Source organism: Halichoerus grypus, chromosome 10, assembly GCF_964656455.1.
Source record: "Halichoerus grypus chromosome 10, mHalGry1.hap1.1, whole genome shotgun sequence".
In the NCBI taxonomy this organism is placed as follows: Eukaryota; Metazoa; Chordata; class Mammalia; order Carnivora; family Phocidae; genus Halichoerus; species Halichoerus grypus.
The window spans coordinates 117,868,231-117,890,205 of record NC_135721.1 but is presented as its reverse complement, the minus strand read 5'-3'; the positions used below and the strand labels follow the sequence as shown (position 1 = coordinate 117,890,205).

Here is a 21,975-nt window from a genome sequence, read left to right as displayed (position 1 = left end):
TTTCAAGGATCATATGGTAGAGTTTTTCTCGAAGTACCGTCCATTGGCCACCTCCATCAGAATCCCGTTGGACACACAGATTTCTGGGCTCCGCTCTGGAACTACTGGGTCAGAATCTCCAGGGATAGAGCCCCAAAACCTGGGTTGCTCACAAGCTCCCCAGACTCAGATGCCCAGGTTTGGGCGAAGTGTGGGCCTGGGCGGGCAGCAGACCGCACTCATTTCCAGGGTCCCTGGTGGGGCTGAGTCCCTCCCCATCTACCCCTGGACCAGGCCCCTATCATCCCCTGCCCCCAACCTCATTCCTTATTCAGGTGCGGGGATGATTTTGGAACTGGCCCTTGCCCTCTTCGGTAGCTAATCACATAGCCAGCACTTGTCAGAACTAGTATAGTCAGTCCTGCCCTGAACCAGGAGGGCCAGCCCTTGGGTTGAAACTTAGTGGACACGCTCTCACCTCCTAAAATGGGGGCACTCCTGCCTCACACTCTGAATCCTGAGGTAAATTAGGACCAAGAAGGGGAACAGAAGCCTTGTCCTTACTGTCAGTTACCCTATCCCCATGCTGCACAGGGCAAGAAGGGAAGCTCTAGGACAGGGTCAGCAGGGGAGCCCTGAGAGGGGCACTGAGAGGGGGGCAGGCAGCCAGGGTGTGGGAGGCGTTGGGGCCAGAATTCAGGGCCTTGGAGACCAAGGGAGCTGGGGGCTGGGGATGTAAGAGTATGAGAGTTGAGCAAGAGTATGGGAAGATGTCCCTGGCCAGGGGTCTGCTCTCTTTCCCCATCACAGAACCACCTGGGGGCACTAGCTATTGATGTGGGCAGGGATCTGAAGGCCAAGAGGGGGCTGGGACATCTGAATTTATAATAAGCGCACCACTGCCCTATTGTTCTTAGGGCGGGGCATAAAGGGGACCGTGGCCTGCAACTAACCTGGGGGTGTGCAGAGGTTTATCTGAGACTTTAGGACAGGACTAGGTATGATTGTTAGGAACTGCCCTCCCCCAGGACTCATGTTTCTCTCCTGCCCTTCACACCCACCCCCCAGGCTGCCCTGGGGAGGGGCACAACTTGGCTCTGGCTTCCATATAAAAATCACAGCAATATTAATAGGAGTCAGAATTTCCTGGGGGCCTCCGTGTGCCTGTTGTGGGCCCGTGGGCACGGTGCTGTAGTCAGGAGCACCTCCTTTCTCTCAACAGATTTATTGAGATATAATTCACACACTATACAGTTCACCCATGTAAAGTGTACAATTCAGCGGTTTTTAGGATATCCGCAGAGTTGTGTGTCCATCACCACAATCAATTTTAGAATATTTCAATCACCCGCAAAAGAACCCCATAGCCATTAGCAGTCACCACCCACTCTACTCTCCCCTGGCCCTGGCAACCACCAGTCTGCTTTCTGTCCCTATGGATATTCCTATTCTGGACATTTCATATAAATGCCATCATACAATATGGGACCTTTTGTGTCTGGCTGCTTTCTCTTAGAATAATGTTTCCAAGGTTCATCTATGATGTAGCATGTGTCAGTACTGCGTTCCTCTTTATTGCCAAATAATATTCCAGTGTCTAGATATGCCACATTCTATCCACCCATTCACCAGTTGATGGGTGCTTGGGTTGTTCCCACTTTTTAGCTATTGTGCATAATGCTGCTAAGAGTATTCATGCACACGTTTTTGTGTGAACATAGGTTTTCAGTTCTCTTGAGTATATACACAGGAGTGATGGGTGATACATGAGTGATGGGTGATACAGCAACTCTATGTTTAACATTCTGAGAAACTGCCAAACTGTTTTCCCAAACGGCTGCCTCACTTTATAATCCCACCAGCAGAGCAGGAGGGTTCCAGTTAGGCCACATCTTTGTCAACGCTTGTTGTTATCTGTCTTTTTTATTCATGCCATCCTAGTGTGTGCAAAGGGGTATTTCTTGATTTTGATTTGTATCTTCCTGGGAGCCTCCCCATTTTACAGAAGAAGAAACTGAGGCTCAGAGACGTGAGGAACCTTGCTGGAGATCCTGAGGATGTCCTTATGGATATAGGGACAGTGTGGGTGGCGGCCGTGGTTCCTGTAGGTGCCAAGGAGGGACCAGCTGGGTGTGTTGGCTGTGAGGGTTTCACCTGAGCGCCCCAGAAGGACACACCCTCAGGCAGATTCTCAGCAGGACTGTGGTGGGTGGGACTCTTGTCTGGGATGAGCCAAGGGAAATCCAAGCCCAGGGCACTAGGGGAGAAGTGGTGATGTTCCATGGGTGGGGTGGGAGGTTGGGGGGTGGTCCAGATCCTGCAGAGCAGAGTTCCACAACTGGGTGACCTTGAGCAAGCTACTTAACCTCTCTGATGCTGTTTCCTCAACTGTAAGAAGGTGCTGGTGATACCTGGTGGGGGCAAACGAGATCCCTACCGTGCTGTGCCTCGACCTCAGGAATCTCATGCTCGCGCACACCAGGAGACACGGGCGAGAATGCCCTCAGCACTGTTGCCGAGCACCCAGACGGGAACACAAATTCTTGTCAACCGTAGAATGAATCAATAAGTTAAATTGTGGGATATTCATGCAGTAATAAAAATGGACAAATTACAGACATGCAACAACATGGATGAATCTCACAGAGTGGTGCATGCAAGGATGGATGTGATATGATTCCATGCATAGAAAGTTCTAAATGATAGACAAAACTCAACTATATTGCTTAAGATGACATACATATAGGTAGTAAAGCTATAACAAGAACATGAAAAATGTGCTGGAGTGCCGTGTTTGGTAGGTGATGGGCTCACCTTTATTTGCTTTCTAATGCATTTATTGACAAAACAGTGTAAACGTGTCTTATGCACTCCTCTGTATGTGTGACTATCTCAAAAGCTCAGAACAATTCAAGCACCGGGTAACTGGACAAAGGCCGGTTTCCCCTCACCCTCTCTTTGTGCCCCAGCCAGCTCTTGTTCTGTGCTGGGGGGTGGGGGACAGGGAGCAGGAGGGAGAGGGGGCTGAGGGAGGCTGGGTGTGGGCTGACCCCTCCCCGACCAGACCCAAATGCCCCAGAAAGACACCGCCCAGAGGTTTCTTTAAACCACTTTATTCAGGTTGGCTGCTAGTCACGGATTGGATCATGTGTACAGGGTTACCCACACAGCCCTGGGCAGAGCCCTCGGCCTCTCCCACATCCCAACTCCATCACTGAGGGGCGGCCAGAGGTTTGAGCCAGTTCCCCCTCCAGGGGGCCCAATAGAAATATTTACAAATTACCAGGGGGTGGGTGTCCCCCAATCGGGAATTGTGAGGGGATTGGTACTGGGGGACCTTTGGCTCCCAACAGCCCCAGGCCCTTGGGTGGGCGTGGCATGGGCCCCAGGAGGGGGCTGGGACATTGGGAGCTGGCAGAGGGGGGCTCCTGGGAGAGCCTCGAAGACCCTGGAAGGGGTCCTGCTGGTGCAAAACTCTGCATAGGGCCACTGGGTCAGAGGGGAAAGGCCCTCCTTCAGACTTGCCATGTGAAAGAGCAGATTCCTGGTCCCCCCACCTCTGCGGAGGGTGGGACAGGGAGCTGTTTCTTATGTATAAGGAAGCTGAACATGAAGGACAACCCCCAGGAGGCAATGGGGTGTCTCCCTCTCCTCCCAGGACCCCTGTGAGTGACCCTGCTCACGGGCCACGGGCTCAGAGCAAAGCTGTCCTGGGGGCTCTGTGCCCCAGTTCTTCGCCAGGGCTCAGAAGATTCCAGTCCAAATTCAGGGAGGGGTCACAGTCCACACCCCCAGGTTCAAGTGGGGGATGATGGGGAAGGAAGGAGAGTAAGGCTGGGAGGCCCCGGCTCGGGACAGGATGGGGGACAAGCAAGCAAAGCAAAACACTGGACTCCACTGAAGCTGGTGACAGAGAGGCAGCCTGGCCCCGGCACGGTGCCCGCCCCAGCATTTGGGGTGGTCGTCCCCTTGGTGCCCGGGGCCACCTTCTCCGAGCCAGGTCACCGCAGGGGTCTGAAAAGGAAGGGTTGAGCAGGGCTTACATGCTGAGCAAGGGAGTGGCGGGCAGAGGGCCGACGTGGTGGCCACAGGCAGTCTTGGGGATGGGGAGGCGGCTGGACCCAGGCAGTCCCGTCCCCAGCGGTCCAGCGGCTCCTCATGCACTCTGTACAGCTGTGGGGGTGCGGGGCGGGTGGGTGGCCGGGTAGGCATCAGTCTAGAGGCTGCAAGCCTCCTCGTCCACTGAACGCTTCCGCAGCTCCTTGCCCGGCTTTGGGGGGGGCGGGGCGGGCGCAGCGGGCGGGGCTTCGGGCAGGTGCAGGACCGAGTTCTCTCCGGGCTGCACCCGAAGGTAGGCCTTGACCTTGTGGTGCCGGGCCTTGCCGTCGCTGAAGTCGATGACACGGCACTCGTAGGTGCCTTCGTCCGTGGGCTTCACCCTTGACAGACGCAGTTTGTGGGAGATGTTGCTGCCCACCACCTTGACCACCTGGGGAGGGGGACAGAGAGACCGTGACCTGGCCATCAGGTAGCAGCTGGGAAGATGGAGAGCGCTGGTTCTGGGAGCGCACCCGGAGACCGGGGCCCCAGAGACCACTCCCACGAGGGCACTGGGAGGCTTGCGGGAAAGTGAGTCAAATAGCAAAAAAGCAGAAACTACTCCAGTGTCCAGCAACAGCACGAATAAGTAGGCAGTAGGCAGTTGATTGGATGGGATACTGCCCAGCAGTTAAAAAGCCTGAGCTAGAGCTGGGCTCCGAGACACGCGGGGAGGGAGAAGATCTCACTGCAGAGCCCTCGGGGCCAGGCCGTTTCTGTAAACAAACGCATAAAAACACTCGGTCCTGGCTTTGGAGACAGGTGTGTGCAAGTGTGAAAACAGACTGGAGGGAATGCGGGGGCCCCAGAGCAGTGGTTGTGCCCAGGCTGGAGCCCAGGGGAGGGCCAGGGACCCGGGAGACACGGCAAAGTCAAGTCTCAGCTTCGTGTGAAAGGTCCTATTTCCTCAAACACACAAACCAACAAAAAAGAAGGCTGACGGCAAATACATCAGGATACTAATAACTTCACACCTGTTGCAGGGATCAAGAGTGTCTGTACTAGTTGTCTTTGTAATTTGGCTCTTTGCTTCTTTATCTGATTCGGTTTTTAAATTTTTATTTTAAAATTGAAATAAACCTTGTAGGCAGTAAAGTGCATACAGTTTGACGAAATTGTATTTGTGTGCACCTGTGTGACCACCGCCCAGAGCAAAGCAGGGGACACTTAGAACCCTCTGGAGCCCACCCTTGTGGCCCTTCCTCTTCAACACCCCCACCTACCCTGACTTTTGTCACCCTAGATTAGTTTGGTCTGTTCTTGGACTCTTGTGTGTGTGGCCGCTTTCCCGCAAGGCAATATCAGTGAGGCTGCTCTGTGTTGTTTGCTCTAAGCTCTGTGGTTGTTCACTGCTGAGCAGTATTGCATCCAGAGAAACACCCCAAAATCTGTTCCTCTAGCCACCTGTTGATGGGCATGTGGGTAGTTTCCAGATCAGAGCTCTTATGAGTAAACCTGTGGTGACTATAATGCTACTAAATTTTTTTTTTCAATGAGAAGAGAAAAAGCAGTTGGCCAGTTTTATAAGGTATTTCACTGGGGAAGCCCGGGGAAGGGCACAGGGGACCCTAGGATCTATCGTCGTAACTTCCTGTGAGTTCACATTTCAACGTAGGAAATTAGAAAGTGGGAAGGGGGGATGCGGGCCTGGAGAGGAGAGGTGGGAAGGGGCTTCCATCCTTCCCTGGCCCCTTCTTACTTGCAGCTCAAAGGAGCCCCGCCCTGCCTCCTGCAGCCCTCACCCTGCCCAGACAGAACGGGGAGATCAGTCCCCAGCCCCGAGTCACTGACCTCACCACCAGTCACCACTTGGCATTACTGCAGCCTCGCCAGGCCCAGGCTGGAGCCGAGTGGGTGTCAGCCCTGCAGCCCCAGCCCTGAGCCCTCCTGGCCCCTTTCCCCCCCCGGAGTGGGGGGCGGGACATAGAAAACCAGCTGTTGTATTCTTGCCACAAGCCCTGGCACTCGGAGGGGTGGCCCCTGCTGGTCACCCTTGCCGTGAGGAGGCCGGGATGCGAAAGAGGACCATGGGGGTGCGTTCACTGCAGACATGCCTGAGCCTGTGCTGGGCATGTGCACACGTGACTTACAATAGCTCACTGACCTGCTCGGGCCTCCAGGCCCCTTTCATCTCCTCCAAGTACCAAGCACTTTCTGACCTCACGGCCTTTGCACATGCTGGTCTCTCTGCTCCAGTGCTGTTCCCCGCCTCTCTTCGACTCCCATTCATTTTCGACATCACCTCCTCCAAGAAGCCCTCCATCACAACCCCCTGTTTATCTTCTTCATAGCAGTCATTACAGTCTGAGAACCATTTATTTGTCTGTTGACTTGATTTTTGTTTCTCTCCCTGGCCAAACTGTAAACACCATGAGGGCAAGGATGATACCCATTTTGTTCATCTCAGTGACCATCCAGGGCCTTGTGCCCTGTAAACGACAATGACAACAGTCATTGAATGAGTGGACTCGCTCTAGGTCCTTCTTTTTTCAAGTGAAGTGGAGATATCGTGCTTTCTAATTTGAGGGCACATACGCACCTCTATACCCACTTTACAGATGGGGAAATGAAGTCTCAGAAAGAGAAGGGGCTTCCCGTGGGCAGTGAGTCAGCAAAGGGCAGAGCTAGAAACTAAACCCAGGCCTGACTGCATGCACGCTACCCCTCCAAATGGTGCGACCGGTCCATCCATGGTCACCCAGTGCTGACAGGGCGAGAGGGGGCGCGTCCCAGGCTCCAGAAGGGAAGAGGAGAGGTGGGTGGGCAACAGCAAGGAGCCTGGCCCGTCTGAGCCTTCCAGCTGGCCATCACCCCCACGAAGAAGGAAAATGTGGGCTTCTGGTAGAGCAGGAGGCACGAGGGGGGGACACAGGGAGAGCTCCCAGTAGGAAGCAGCGGGAAGCTCTCCCAGCCGCCCCTCTTGGTGTGGGGCTGAGAGCCAGGCTTCCCTGCCCAGCTCCGGGCTGGGCCCAGCTGGAGGCCACAGGTCCCGCTGATTCCATCACCTCTGACCAAGGGCACAGGGAGGCCCTCTGGCCCTGCCATGCTCTCGGGCGACTTAGGAGATGCTGTTGCAAATGCACAGCGGGGAGCGAATTACCTCAACATCTGTTTCCCTCACGGATATTAATTATCCTTCATTTGTCAACCCTACAAGGCGCTAATGGAGTAATAATGCGAAGCGCTGGGAGCAGCCGCTCCTAGGGAGGGAGCACCAGACGCAGCCCACCCCTCCCACCCCCAGACCCCAGGCGAGACCTGGACCGGCCCTCCCCAAGCAGTCTGCGCCCCCCACCCCCACCCCCCTGACCCTGTCGCCCCCTCTGTCAGCAGACACGGTGGCCTTCAGAAGAAGAGCCCTTCCCCTCGGAGAGGAGAGGAGGGAGTCAGGGAGGGTGCTGGGAGGCTGGGTCTGACCCGGACCAGTCACCAGCACCCAGGCTCTTGGGACGGACTCCTCATGCATCTGGCGGACATTCAGCAGGCGCCCGCTCTGAGCTGGGTGCTGGGGTCACAGCTGTGAACCGGCCAGACCCCAGCAATGCTGCGTGGACTCACGGACAACCAGACCCCACACCGAACCCGGCACCTTGGGGAGACTCATGCATGAGACACCGCTCTCTCCGGCCCTGGTGTCTACCCCTTAAAGCGCCATCCAGAGAAGGCAAATAAACCCCCAACAGCAGTAAGAACGGCCAGCGTCTATAGAGCACTCGATCACTGCGAGGTGATGTGCTAAAAGCCTCATACATCTTGTTTAAGCCCTGCAATAACCCCGAGATATAGGCCCTGCCAGGATACCCTTTGTATGGGTCAGGAAACTGAGGCTCGGAGAGGTAAAGTGATGGGCCCACGGCCGCCCAGCTGGGGACAGACACATCTGGCGAGCCTCGCATGACCAGTAAACCACAGGGCTACCTTTTCACCCCCTCCTACCTCCTTCCCTAGGTCCCCAGCCTTCCTTGTCTGCGGGGAGCCCAGCCCATCCTCAGAGGCATACCTATGGGAGGGGGCCCAACATCCTAGCCCAGCTTCTGGGGCTGGAGGCAGCAGCCTCTTGGATTTCCTCATTCACAAACGACAGAAAACGCTATGGCCCAGCCGTCCAGCAAGACCGGAGAGGCCAGAAGGAGAGGAGACCCCGCGCCACAGCCTGGCTGTAAATCATAATCACCTCGGCACAGGCATCGACAGGCCTTAGCAGTGCAATTAAGCACCTAATTATGCTGAAAGAAACACGGCGAGTCTGTGCCATGACCAAGCTCAGCCTCCTCCCTGCTCACCCATGGCCCGGGCCTTTCTGGACATGGCAGGGGCCCTCAAGGCTGGGGTCTGTCTCCAGAGCCAGGCCGGGAAGAATGAGTGATGCTGATGTGCGTCCGCAGTGCCAGACCTCTCTCCTACATGCTGACTCGTGGCTGAGCCCGCAAGGGACAGGGTGGCTCCGGGAAGGCGCTGGGATGGGGAGCAGGGGTCAGGTGGTCCCTGCCCCAGGCCAGGGCCTGCTCTGAGCTCTGCCACTCCTAGGCCTCCATCACCAGCACCCAGACACTTTCACCATCAACCCCCCGTGTGTTCAGGATCCAACTCAGAGTCCTTCTGAATCTGGACCCCAGAAGGCCTCATCCACTCCAGCCAGACCCTCTCCAAGTCATCACTGCCCTTGCTCCTCGTGCACTCCAGCACAATCAATTCCAGAATTCCACGGATCTTCCTTCTGAACATCACTGGACCCCTCCCCTTTCCTCCAGAGTCCAGCCACCTTGCACTGACTAGGGTCCCAGCTTCTCCCATCTGGTCATCGTCCCAGCCTCCTCCCAGTCTCCCCAGAGCCACTGTGGCCCCTTCCGATCTGTTCTCCATGACAGCCAGACAGATCTTTACACAATGCCCCCAACTTAGGGCCCTTCCTTTGATGGCTCCTAGCAGGGGCTGACCGAGCCCTTTGGGGCCTCTTCCCCACACCTGCTCCTTGGCCACACCAGCCTCCTGCAGTTCCTCCAACACACACCCAGCCAATGTTCCCCGCTCCTAGTCAACGCCTCTATACTTCAGTGCTTACTTTAAATAGCACCTCCTCCAGGAAGCCCTCCAGACCCAGGTCCTCTGTTACTGGCTCAGACCCCCCAGGCAGCTCTCCTCATTTTGATGGTCACAGTTGTCATTTTACTTTTTATCATGGGTGATGATTGGGTGATGATCATGGTCAACATCCATCTCCCACACTGGCCTGGGAGCACTAGGGTCGAGGTCCCTGACCACGCTAGGATGTTTTAGGCATTCCTGAGATAGATGGAGTGATTTTTGGCTCCATGTGACTCTCACCTCCCTGGAGGAGCTCAGAATTTCATGCCTTGTGTATATTGTGGACCAGAATTTTAAGAGAGAAACATCCAGAGCAGAAAATAAAAATCATAGTGAACCATGAGCCACCACTTGGCCTGTTACTTCTTTGTGAAGGATGCAGACCTCACGCACTGCTCCAGCCGTCCCAGCCTTCCACCAAAACACTGAGTGCACCACACACACGGAGCAGTTGGGCAGGGTTGGCAGGGGCTTGGTTGATGTAACAAATGGGATCATCTTATAACCATTCATGGGGATTTCACGGAGATCCCAGAGCGGGGCTGCTGATGCTTCCTGAGGACTCTTCAGGGCTGTACGTAGCTTTGGGGGGCTTGGCTGGAAGGCATACAGGCTTTAGGATGAGCGGGCCAGAGCACTGGGCCACATGCATCTGGGGACTTGGGTGGCCCAGGACTCTTTCCCACTAAAGCAGTTAACATGATGAAGGCAGGTAAAGAAGGTCTGGGAATGGGGGTGGGGATGGATTTCAGCTTGCTTTAAAATTAAGAAGGTGAGAGTCAACGCTGCTTGCAAAACTGGCTAAGGGGAAATTCACCTAAACTCGAAAACGAAGAACTTCAGTTAGATCCAAAGAAAAACGTCGAGAACTTGAAAACAGCTAATAGGAAAAAGAATCTGCCCGAGCCACAGAAATGAGGCCCCGAAGGTGAAATCCTCAGCACGTGCAAGCTACCAAGGGAGATGTTTTTAGGCCAGGATCCTTCCCTAGGTCCCAAGTGAAATGAGATAATTCATGTAAAGTTCGCTCATCATGGTTCCTGGCATATGGCAGGCACTCAATAAATGTTAGCTGCATTATTATTATTATTATTATTTTATCACAGATACCTGTCCTACTACATAACCGATCTCCCTACAAGATGCTGAGCTCTTTCGTTCCCTCATCTGTTCCCTGCAGAGAAGCTGGGCCCCGTTTCATGCTCCTGCTGGGAATAGGAGTCTTGTGATTCACAAATTCATGAAGGGTTTTCACTCTAGTAACCACTGTCATTCACACGGCCGATCTCTAGGACTTCCCAGCTTACAAGGTGTTTTGGCTCAGGGATTCGAGGTTCCGGGCCCCACTGTGTCCTCAGCACTGCCTACTCGGATCCTTCCCAGGGTTACCATGGCAGCCCCAACAGGTCACACGGAGCTCTCCTGCTCCAGGCTCCAGGAAGCCCCCAGACCCTGGGGTCCCATAGCACCCATACCACCCCGCCAGCACACAACACGTGCTCAGCTCCCACAGAGTTTTTCAAAGTAGGTCCTGACAGTTAAAAATCAGGAGCTGCCCCTCGCCATCAGGACTTTTAGAAGACACGGAGCTACGGGGCCGAATTCCTGCCTGGCTCAGTTGGCTCCTACAGATACAGAGCCTGGGTTCTAGGCTCCGTGGCCCCCCGCGAGCCACCCTGTGCCTTCATCCACCGGCACACATAGACAGACGGGCACGGATGCACAGCATGTCGGCAGGTCCGTGTACCAAAATCTGCGTCTGGGTTTATACCACTGTTGGCCTGGGTGTGTGACAGTCATTCAATTATTTATAGGTGCCAGGTGCTGTACTAGGCTCTGGAAATGTAACAGCTCATCGGGCAGGCACAGTGCCAGCCCCACTGAGTCCGGGGGTTTGGGGGGACAGATATGAAACAAATACACACACGGATGATTGCACGTGGAAATGCAGCCAGCATAGAAATGGGTGCCAGCTGAGCCCCGGGATCAAGGGAGGCGTCCTAAGCTGAGCTCTGAAGGAAGAGAGAGGAACAGTTTTCTGGGCAGAGGAACTGGCCCATGCAAAGGCCAGGAGGTGGGCAGGAATGGGAAGGTGGAACAGCAGCCAGAGTTGGGAGGAGAGAGGGAGCCAGGCCAAGCAAGATGAGACAGCCCAGAGGGTGACCAGAACGAGCTGAGCAGAGCCTTGAAGGCCATGGAGAAAAGTCTGAGCCTTCTAGCCTGCGGGAAACCGGGCTGTGCATCTGTTTCCAGGTGTTGGCTAACTCCGCGTCTGTGTATTTAAGAACTGTGGTGTGCGTGACGCTGTCTGGACAAGGAGGTAGTAGCTGCCTGCGTGAGAGTTTCCTCACCAGACCCCCAGAGCCCCGGCTGGTGCAGGGGGGTGGGGAGTGATTGCACAATCATACTGAGCACATTTATTTTATTTAACTAATTAGCATCTTCGCATTCCCCTCACGTGGGGCCTAGCAGCCTCGAATTCTAATCCTCTAAGTCAATTAGATTATTCTTCCCTTTGCCTGAGACACTCCTTGAACCCCAAACAAAATCATAGGAGAGTTGCAGGTATATAAATATATTCACAGATCTCTACCTACCCAGGTTTAAGTGGTGGGTGTTTGGACAAGGAATGGGGCATTGCACATGGATGTACCCTTGGCAGAGGGTAAAGGTGAGGGGCAGGGGTGTAGGGGAGCTGCAGCTGCCCTAATCTGGAAGTGGCTTGAATTTCCAGACCCCGGCTGGGAAGGGCCTTGGGCAGACTGCACGAATGTTGCTTTGAAGGCCCTCGTTCTCTAATCTGCCCACCTCCTGTTAGGGTGGTTGCGGGAGCCTCCTCCCTGGCCTCTCTGCCTCCTCTCCCCCATCTTCACTGCCCAGCATGGCACCCCCCATGCCTGCTGGTGCCCGCTCTTTGCACTGTGACTTCTGCTCTGGGGCCAGGCTCTTCTGAGCATCTGTGTCTCGTTGGCCTTGGGGTCTGGAGCTCCATCACAAACCCTTGAAAAGTTGTGGAAGAATCAGCAGAAAAGAGTGAATCTGGAGGTCACTCTCCCCACATACACACTCATACCCCTGTGGGCACCTGCATTTGCATTTCTGATGTTGCTAGTGGACTTACTAGCTTCCTGCCAGGCTGACCCGATGCCCCCCGCACCGATCCAGCCCCCCTCCGCAAAAAACTGGCACTCCCTGAGTCCCCTGGGTCCCCACAGAGGCCCCAGAAGAGTCTGGAGACAAGGAGCTCAAGTCCTGAAGACAGGGAGCTCAGCCACGTCATGGCCTCCAGCAAATCTTTGACCCCTCTAAGTCTCAGTTGCCCTACCTGTAAAATGGGTGAATGCTTGGCCGTTCCCTACAGACTTGTAGCAATGATAAAACGAGTTCTTGCAGAAGAAGACCGGACCAGTCCTGAAATCCTTCAGCTGTAGTTTCCCCGCCTCACCTCAGCCCCGGGAGCCACATGACCCAAGTGACCCTGACATGCCACCACCATCAGTCATGATGGGCCGAAAAAAGCCAGCTTAGTCCCATTAGACCCTATTGGTTCCTCAAATTAAAAATGCTGCTGAGACAGCCACAAAGCACCCGGGCCACACACAGCCTTGGCCCTGACAGGAGAGAATGTGTCTTCTCTCCCCCGTCATTTTTTATGCCTGTCATTCAATGAACTTGAAAAATCTGCATCTTTTAAAAACAGAACAAGGCCGATTTTTTCCCCCATTTCTTGTTTCTTCTCCTCCATCTTCATGCCCAAGCTCCCAGCTGAACTGGACCCTTTTTTTTTTTTTTTAATTACAGCTGTGTCCTCCATTAGAGCCCTTGCAAGAAGTCATTACCAAAACTCACACTTATTTTGGTGGCGTCCTTCCCTGTGTCTTCCTGCTGAGATGCTTTTAGCTGTCGGGAGGGAGCGGGAGGGGCAGAGAGAGCAGAGACAAGGCGTTAGCATCATGGGGTGGGAGTATGGACAATAACTAAGATAGTAGCTGCGACAAGTGATGCTCCGGGGTCCGGAGTTGGGCATCCCTCGGCTCCGTGTCCCCTCGGGGTGGGGGTGGGGGTGGTGAGTCAGAGCCAAGGACAATGAAGGGGGTCCCTGTAAAGCGGCACGTGCTGCGCATTTAGATATGTGGGTATTTGGGGATCTACGGGGGTGGGGGAGTCTGCCTGCTGTGCCTGTTGGAATGTCGGTCTCTACACTTGGGTCTCCGTCTGCGAACGTGTTTGCGTTTTCAGGTGCATCACACCCGTGATCGTGTGTGGCAAATCCTGTCAGAGTCCTGCCCACGTACTATTCCCTGCAGGCTGACCCCCGATGCTGCCAACTGCAAGAAATCTGCAGGTCTCTGCCTCGGGGCTTCCTCTGACCCCCCAGAGTCCTCTGAGCCCTGTGAGGCAGGCTGCAAGTATTGGAGAGTCGACACCCCCAGGAGCAAGACAGAATTTAATATGCATTTGTGAGGGGCGCCTGGGTGGTTCAGTGGGTTAAGCCTCTGCCTTCGGCTCATGTCATGATCTCTGGGTCCTGGGACTGGGCCCCACATCGGGCTCCCTGCCCAGCGGGGAGCCGGCCTCTCCCTCTGCCTGCCACTCCCCCTGCTTGTGCGCACTCTCTCTAATAAAGACATAAATAAATAAAATCTTTACTATGTGTCTGTGAACGTGTTAGAGGCTATTTCATGAACACGCAAGAATGTGCGAGCACGCCCGTGTGTGCACGTGCAGGTGTGTGAATGTACGTGTTCATACGTGAATGGGCGGGCAGATAGGCATGTGTTCGTATATTATTTGCATTTACCCCAGTGTAAGAACAGAAGTGACCTCGTTTGGGTTCCCCCAGAAGCCGACCTTGAGACAAAGGTTCAAGTGCAATTAGTCTCCCTGGGAGGGGATCCCAGGGGACATCAGGAGGGGAGTGGGCGGGAGGAAGTCAGTAGCGTGCCTGTTATCCAGCCGGCGACCACTGTGGGTGGTGGGGCCCCGAGGGAGAGAATGGGGAGCTGTCCCGTCACCCCAGCTGCGGGCGAGGCCGCTGGGGGACGTGTCCTCCAGCTCTGTCCGTCACTGCTGGGCTGCCTTGCCAGCCAGCGGGCTGTCACCCAGAGAAATCTCTGAGGCGGAGTTGGCAGTTGGCCGTGGGGCTAGTGGCAGGTGTGCGCAGGGCACCAACGGCAGCCGCTCCAGTGAGTGCGTGTGTAGTGACTGGGTTGCCCGCCTTGCCCGGAACCCCTGGCCTCAGTTTCCCCACCTGTACACTGACGGGAGGGACTTGGCCATCCCAAGGGTTCAGCCTAGCTCTGCCTCCTGCTCGGAGGGTGGAGAAACGTCCGTACCCCCGGGGGCCAGGGTGGTCCCAGCCCAGCTCGGGGGTCTCCCCAGGGGCGGTACCTGGTTCGAGGCCCACGCCTGCTTTTCGGTCCAGTCCCTGTGGCTCCGCACGTACCACCACTGGATCTCCAGCGAGTAGGAGGGGGAGCCGCTACCACGAAAGGAGCAGGCCATCTCCACGTCCTCGCCCGTCCGCGCCGTCATGTCGTGGGGCGTCTCTGTGAACAGGGCTGTGTGGAGAAAGGGGGGAGGAGTGGCCGGGGCTCAGAAAACCGCAGGGCCCATGGGCGCAGGGCTGGCGGGTCCGGGAGAGGTGGAGAGAGTGGGAGCAGCTGAGGGAGGCAGGGGGGATGGCCTGGCTTCAGGTGGGGCCTCCAGAGGAGTTCAGTGAGGCCAGGCAAGGGGTGTGCGACAGCAGAGGGCAAGACATGGGGACGACGGGGCAGGTCCAGGGCCCTGAGGGCCCCACACGAGCTGGGTCTCTATCCCGGAGTCCATGGGCGCCACGGGAGACCCACCCAGGGCAGTGAGGGATCAGAGGAGGGCTGGGTTGGAAGGCGTGAGCACGGAGGCCCTGGAGGCCAGGGAGGAAGCTGCCGTTTTCATCAAGTCTTCCAGATTTTTCTAGTCACCCCCACCGGTCTCCCTCCCAGGTTATTCCCAAGCCCAGAACACAGCACCCAGTGCCGCAGTCCTTGTAAAACCAAGTCGGGCCAGGCCAACCCCCTGCTCAGAACCTGCCCTGGCTCCCCACACTGCACCTGGGATAAAGCCCACCAGGTTGGGGTTCGGGGCCCGCCCACTGCCCCCTGGTCTCCTCTCTGTCCTGTATGCATGCCTCGCTTTCCCCTCACTTTTGCCCTGTGCCCAGTGGCTGGAACGTTCTATCCTTGGTCTCTCTTCACCCAGCTGGCCCCTTCAAGTCACTCAGAGCTCTAACTCGGCCCCTTCCGAGAGGCCGTCCTTGACCACCCGGGGCAGGACCCCCCTCACCCCGACCTCCAGCCCCACCCGGTCAGACCACATATCCTTTCACTGCACACATTGCCCCTCGAGCTCCCTGAGAACAGGGACCTGGAGCTCCTGCTGGCCGTGCGGCTCCCAGCACCTAGCAGACGCTCCGTGCGCGCTAAACCGGTGGAACATTCTCCATCCTCGGAGGGCCCCCAGAGTGCAGTGGGAGCCACATCTTCCCATCCCCCACAAGGCCCAGCTCCCCAGGAAAATCCCAGGGCAGGTGGTTCGCCCCCCTCCCCAGGACCCAGCAGGAGCCCCGCCCACCCGCCACCCCCCACCCCCACGTCACCAGGTAAATGAGAAAACAAATCCCCATTTAATGTGGCCCGTGCCCCTCCCCACCATATGTTCTGTCTCTCCTCTCTCCAAACAAATATTGTCCTGAGAAGTAATTAGAATTCTTTCCTCTTCTCAGGAGAGATTATCTCGCCCCGGAAAGACGCCTGGCAATGTGCAGGTCACCCAGGGAATGTGTGTCCATCAGTCCCCCCCTCCCCTGCCCCTCCGGGATGCTGCAGCCTGCAGGGTGCCCCTCCCCCACCCCCCCGCAGCGGCAGACGTGCCACCACCCAGCCCCAGGGGTCCCTCCTGTATGTCCGCGTGCCCGCACAGCGTGGGACAGGAGGAACGGGGAGCCCTGGGCTGGGAGGTAGGGGTCCGGCTCTGGGGCCACTTGCCTCCCGCCCCTCCCCAGGATTCTGAGGGCTTTGGGAGCATCAGGATTGACAAACACCTCCATCTGGAAGCTTCTGCTTTTTCTGCTCTACACGCAGGTTTCCATGTGGAGCTTGACTCCAGGAACTGGTTTCTGGGCTAAGAGAAAGTTAGCAAGGTCCCTAATCCCTGAGGTTAAAGGTTCGTGAGATGCTTGCTGGAGGCTTCTCACATTCGGTGAGGTTGGGAAGGACCGGCCGCTGTCCCATAAACAAAGCCTGTTTAGTAAGAATGGCTGTTTGAGTTACTGAACATGTGCCCCCTGAGGTGTGAGGGGCCTTCACGTGCGGTCGATCTGAAAGTCGGGCCTGTCCTTATTCCCACGCCCGCCTTTGCCTGCCGGGTGCCCAGGCCCCAACCTGTAGAGCCGTCCTTGACCCCCCTCACCCTCTCTTATGGCCCACATTCAGTCTGCAGGGAGCCCCGTGGATGCTGCCTCCTGAGCGTCTCCGGAACCCCGCCCCCGCCCCCACCGCCCCCGCGCTGGGCCAGCCTCCGGCCCGTAATGGCACAGCAGCCTCCTCACTGGCCTCCCTGTGGCCACCCGTCCTCCCCGACAATATATTTGCAACTGGTTGGCCAGAGTTATCTTGGCAGAACACAAACCAATCCCGATTCCTTCTTTCCTCAAAACTGTCCTGCCGTGTCTTCTTACTGAGGGCAAAAGCCAAGCCTTTACCATGAAAGGGAAGGCCTTCCATGTTTGGGCCTGTCCCCTCCGGCGCTAGCTTCTGCTTTCCCCCTGCTTATTCTGTTCCCGCCACAATGGCCTCCTTGCTGTCCTCTGAACATTCCAGTTGAGACCCTACCTCAGGACCTTTGCACTTGCTTGGTATTCCCTCTGCCTGGAACACCCTCCTCCCGCCCCCAGATTCCCACATAGCTCCCAACCTCCTCTGCTTCAGGACTCCGCTCAGATATCACCTCCTCAAGGAGGCGTACCCTAACCACCTCATTTAAATTGCATCTCTCACCCAAAACCAGTGCTTCAAATCCCTCTTCCCTTCCAATACATTATTGGTGCCGTCTGACAGGCCTTCTGAAATAAGGAAAAATCTTCTATATCTGAGCTAATCCAGAAACTACCAGCCACGTATGTCTACCGAGCACTTGAAATGTGGCTAGTGTGAATGAGGAACTGAATTTTAAATTTTTCATTTTAACTCATTTAAATTTAAACAAATAGCCACTTGTGCGTAATGGCTACTGTACTGGACAGCACTGCGAATACACTTGTTTTATGTTTATTGTCTGCTCTCCCAAAGGAGGGACTGTGCCTGTTTTATCCATTGATCTATCCCCAGCTCCTAGAACAGTACCTGGCAGCTAGGAGGTGCTCAATAAATACTCGTTGAGTGAACGAATGAACAGATATGACTGGGCAGTGGTGGAGCATCGTCCAGAGCCAAGAGGTTCCCACCCTGAGTGTCCTGGGCCAGGCCGCGCCCCCCTCACCTTCCCTGATGCCAACCTGCCGGCTCAAGCAGGACTGCGGGGGCCATGGAGGCCCTGAGCCACCAGTAAGGTTCAGAGGGGATCACAATGAGCGCTTGGCCCCTTGTCCTGGGACGGATGGATTTTGCCTTGATCCAGACCCAGTGGCCTTTGCAAAGAGGGCAGGAGGAGAGTTGGATCCAAAGCAGCAGTGGGACCTGGCTGGCTACGGGTCAGCGAAAGGGACACAGTTGTGACCTTCTCCAGGTGCCATTGCTGAGCCACAGAAATCAGAAAGTGCTCACCATTTTCCCTCCTTCACCAGGGGAAAGGAGGTCCACAGGCTGCTTGGGTCACAGACTAGGAAGGGTGGAGCCAGCCCTCGAAGCCAGGCCTGTCTGACTCCGCCCCTGCTTCTCCCCCACCTAGAGATGTGTGTATGTGTGGAGGAAGCATGTCTGCCAACAGGTATGTGGGGGTCTCATGGGTGGCACGAAGGGCAGAGATGGGCTGTCCTTGGGTGGGGACTCCATCGGGGGACCTGGAGACGGGCCAAGCCTCCATCTACCCTAGCTCAGCCTCCCCTGCCCATGGGCACCCCCAAACTGAAAACCCAATCCTGGCCCATCGGTTCTTTTTACTGATGCAAGCAAGGCTCAGAGGGGGCGGTGTGTGGCCTGGGGTTACACAGCAGCTAGGGGACAGCAAGGTCAAGCCCCAGGTCCTGAGTCCTTGACCAGGCGCTCTAACTCCCAAACACACTTGAGGGACGACCCCGCCCCCATCCCAGTAACGGTCCTCTAGAGGGCGCTGTCCAACAGAACCAGAACGCAAGCCAGGGTTGGGAGGCACACATGGAAATTGCCATTTTCTAGTAGCCACATTTAAAAAGTTAAAAAAAAATTTTTTTAAACAGATGAAATTCATTTTAATCATGTATTTTACTTAACCCAAGATATCAAAAAAATTATTTCAACATGTAATAAAAATGATTAATGAGCTATCTTATATTCGCTTTTGTGCCAAGTCTTAGAAATCCAGAATGAATTTGACACGATTACAGTACATCTCGATTTCGACAAGCCACATTCCTGGTGCTCAGCTGTCACTGGTTGGGGGGCATCCTAGCAGGTGACTCTCCCCTCCCCATCACATGTCCTCGTTGCTCAAAGGAGGCAGCCAAGGCCCAGCGCAGGGCAGTGACCCTTCCAAGGTCACACGGCAGAACCTGGATTTGAACCCAGGCCTGTCTCACTCCCAAGGCTATGTTCTTCCCAGAATATTTAAACTCCTCTGGCTGTAGAGGTCTTTCTTACAAAGTAACAGTCTTAAGATGGCCAACCTTGCAGGGTCCTGTGGGGCCGGCTGGGGAGGGCAAAGGCTTGGGAGGCACAGACGAGGCATTTCACCCAGCCTGAGGCAATCAGGGCAGACTTCTCAAAGGAGGTGTTGTGCTCCCTGCCCATGCCCCCTGTCCCAGGTGGGGAGATGGTTTGGAGCCAAGAGTGGGGAAGGGCTTCGGGGAGGAAGAGGGATAGAAATCTGGCTGCAAGAACTCATGGAACCAGGTGAGTCATCTGTGGGGGCAGCCACCAGCTCCCCCACCCCCACAGTGGACTCTGGCCCCAGGGTCTCTCTGATCTCCTCAGACCCTGCCAGGATCTGCCAGGATCTCCCGTTGTCTCCAACCTCAGTGGTGATGGGGGCGATGTGTCTTCAAGACACGTGGCAAAATGAGGTTCTGGGCATTTGAGGGCATAACCTGAGTCTCCCTGTCCCCGGCCCTGTCCCAAGGAGCCCCTGATGGAGAGGCAGCGTATGCAGGTGAGTACCCAGGGCATGGGGCTGGAACCAGCGATGGAGGACTGAGCCTGTTTCTGCCAACAGACCTGCTGTGTGGCCTGGGGAGCATCTCTCCCCGCCTCTGAGCCTCGGTTTGCTCCTCTGTACAATGGAGGTCAGTGCTGATGGTCTGAGAACCCCATCAGCTCAGACAGTCTGAGGGAGAAAGTGATGTAGGTCCTAAAAGCGGTGTCCTGGGCACTGGAAAGGGGAGGGGTCACCGCTCCTTGGGGGAGGAGGAGCATGTCAGCTGGGCCCTGAGATGGGTGCATCCTGACAGGCAGAGGCAAGGAGAAAAGGAATGGTGTGAGCCAAGACAAGGAGGCGGGAAATCCAGAGAGCTTTGTCATTGTTTTTTAAAAAGAATCCATACCATTGATGAAGCATCTACTACACTCCTAACACTATGCAAGCACTGTCTCTAATCCGCTCACCCCCATTGGACAGATAAGGAAAATGAGGCTCAAAAAGGAGACAGGACTTGCCCAAGTTCACACAGAGCTGGGTTTTGAACCTGGGTCTCACCAGCAGTTGTGACCAAGACCCAGGGCTCCATCAGCCCCCATCAGGATGTGGTCTGAATTATCAGGAAAAGTTCAGCCACCGGGCTCCACACCTCTGCATCCCACTTGCACACTTCCAGAGATGGGAGCTCAGTTCCTCACACCTCCACCACAAGCAGGCAGCTCTAAGCAGCAAGAGGTTCTTGCTCCCTGTCCCAGCTCTGTGAGAAAGGGTACCACATCAACACCAGAAACTGGAAGGCAGTCCGCACTAAGTTTGATGACGATGATGGCGCAGTATTAACGTCTAAGAAATGCAGAGTACTTGTGTCAGGCACTGTGCCAAACTCTTCCTGGACATTTGCTCCCACCATGATGCTGTGGGGGAAGGGGGGTCATTGATCCCCATTGTTCAGGTGGGGAAGCCGAGGCCCAGAGAGGTTAAGGACTTGCCCAAGGCCACAGAGAAAACGGTTACATTTGAACCCAGTTCCAGAGCACTTGAGAGTGGAGCCCATAACTTCTAGACCTTGCTCCTGCAGCCCCTCTCCCTATCCCCTCCCCCATGTCCTTCTCTCCAGCCCCCCAGACCCCCCCATCTCCAGTTAGCATCCCTGCTGAGTTTGGCACATAAAATCCATCTCTTCTCCTTGACTTCCTCCTGTCCTAAGCCCTCCCTCCCTCCCAGCTCAGGAAACTCCTCATAGCCGGTCTCCGGGGAGGCTCGTATAATTATAGATTTTTGAGAAGGATGCAATTGCGTTCTCCTGCCCCAGGGCCTGAGCAGGGCTGGGCTTGCTGGGAAGACAATTAAAACCGGTGTCCACAAATTAGGATTCTGCAGGAGAAGGAGAAAGGGGCTTGATTGAATGCAACCTCTTCTTCCTTTCTGCCTTTAATTGGGGGAGCAATGTAGTCATTAACCCCAAGCCCGAGTATCGGGCCTCGGTCGGCAGGAAACAGCTCTGGGATCCTGGCCCGAGTCAGTGGGTTCGACTTCTAGTTAAGGCAGAGGAAGACCTGGAAGATCTTGTCTGCCTTTCACGACCGGGGCCTGACCTCCTTCCTAACCTTCCAGGCCCTGATTCTATACCACATCTAGGGCTTTGCCCTCAGGCCTGGGTTTGAATCCTGTCTCTTCTACTCCCCAGCTGTGTGACCTGGACAAGCCCCTTTGCCTCTCCGAACCTCAGTTCTTTATATGAAAAAAGGAGAGAAAGAGAGGGCAGAGGGGAGGATGACACAAGGCGACACATGCCTCGTGCCTGGCACACAGTAGGTGCTCAGCAAGTATCACTCCCTTCACTCACTTTCTGGCTCAAAATTCTGTCATCTCCAGAAAGATTTTCAAGATGCTTCCTTGTAGCTGCATCAGATTATGCAGTGGGTATGGCGTCTCTACTTCATTCACGCCTGGGCCGTGTGTAACCTCTTATCTACCCTGTACCTCCTCGCTCCTTCCTCATTGGCTCCCGACAGCTCCGTCCCCCCAGCAGCCGGTGACACACAGGCAAGCCTCAGGGGACTTGTCCACCAGAGGCAGCCTCAGCCCAGCCCCCAGCTCCCTCCACCTCTGAGGCCAGACCCTCCCAGCCCAGACCCTCTGATCCAGCCCCAAATCTCCTCTCTCCCTCCCCACAGCCTTCCTTGCCCTTCTAATCTTCAAATCTCTGGTTCGAGGCTGCCTCCTCCAGGAAGCCTGCAGGGACTGGACCCCAGGCCATCCATCCGTCTCTGCCAGAGTGAGAGCAGGCTTCCCTTGAGGACCAACAGAAGGATCAGTTCCTTGTCAGGGGAACCAAGGCAGAACTGGAGCTAGAGGGAGGCAAGAGGGAGGGCAGAGCAGAGAGAACCAGTGTGGCTCCGCTGGCCCCTTGGTCCCCAGTCAGCCCATCTCTTGCCAGGTCCTACTGTGTTGTGGCCTGCTCCCTTGATGAATGGATACACAAAATGTGGTCTCTCCACACAAGGG

At 55.6% G+C, this 21,975-nt stretch overlaps 1 protein-coding gene across 1 annotated transcript in view; it reads right to left on the bottom strand.

The window, feature by feature from the left end:
* Nucleotides 1-3,076: 3,076 nt before the first annotated feature.
* The window catches only part of VSTM2L (V-set and transmembrane domain containing 2 like), a 35,876-nt gene continuing 16,977 nt past the window's right edge, over nt 3,077-21,975 (bottom strand). The window contains exons 2-4 of the mRNA XM_036101576.2: nt 14,554-14,723; nt 13,012-13,062; nt 3,077-4,468 (exon numbers count right to left, since the gene is read on the bottom strand). Of these exons, the coding sequence (XP_035957469.1) occupies nt 4,196-4,468; nt 13,012-13,062; nt 14,554-14,723 (494 nt within the window). The 3' untranslated portion in view covers nt 3,077-4,195. The remainder of the gene's footprint in view (nt 4,469-13,011; nt 13,063-14,553; nt 14,724-21,975) is intronic.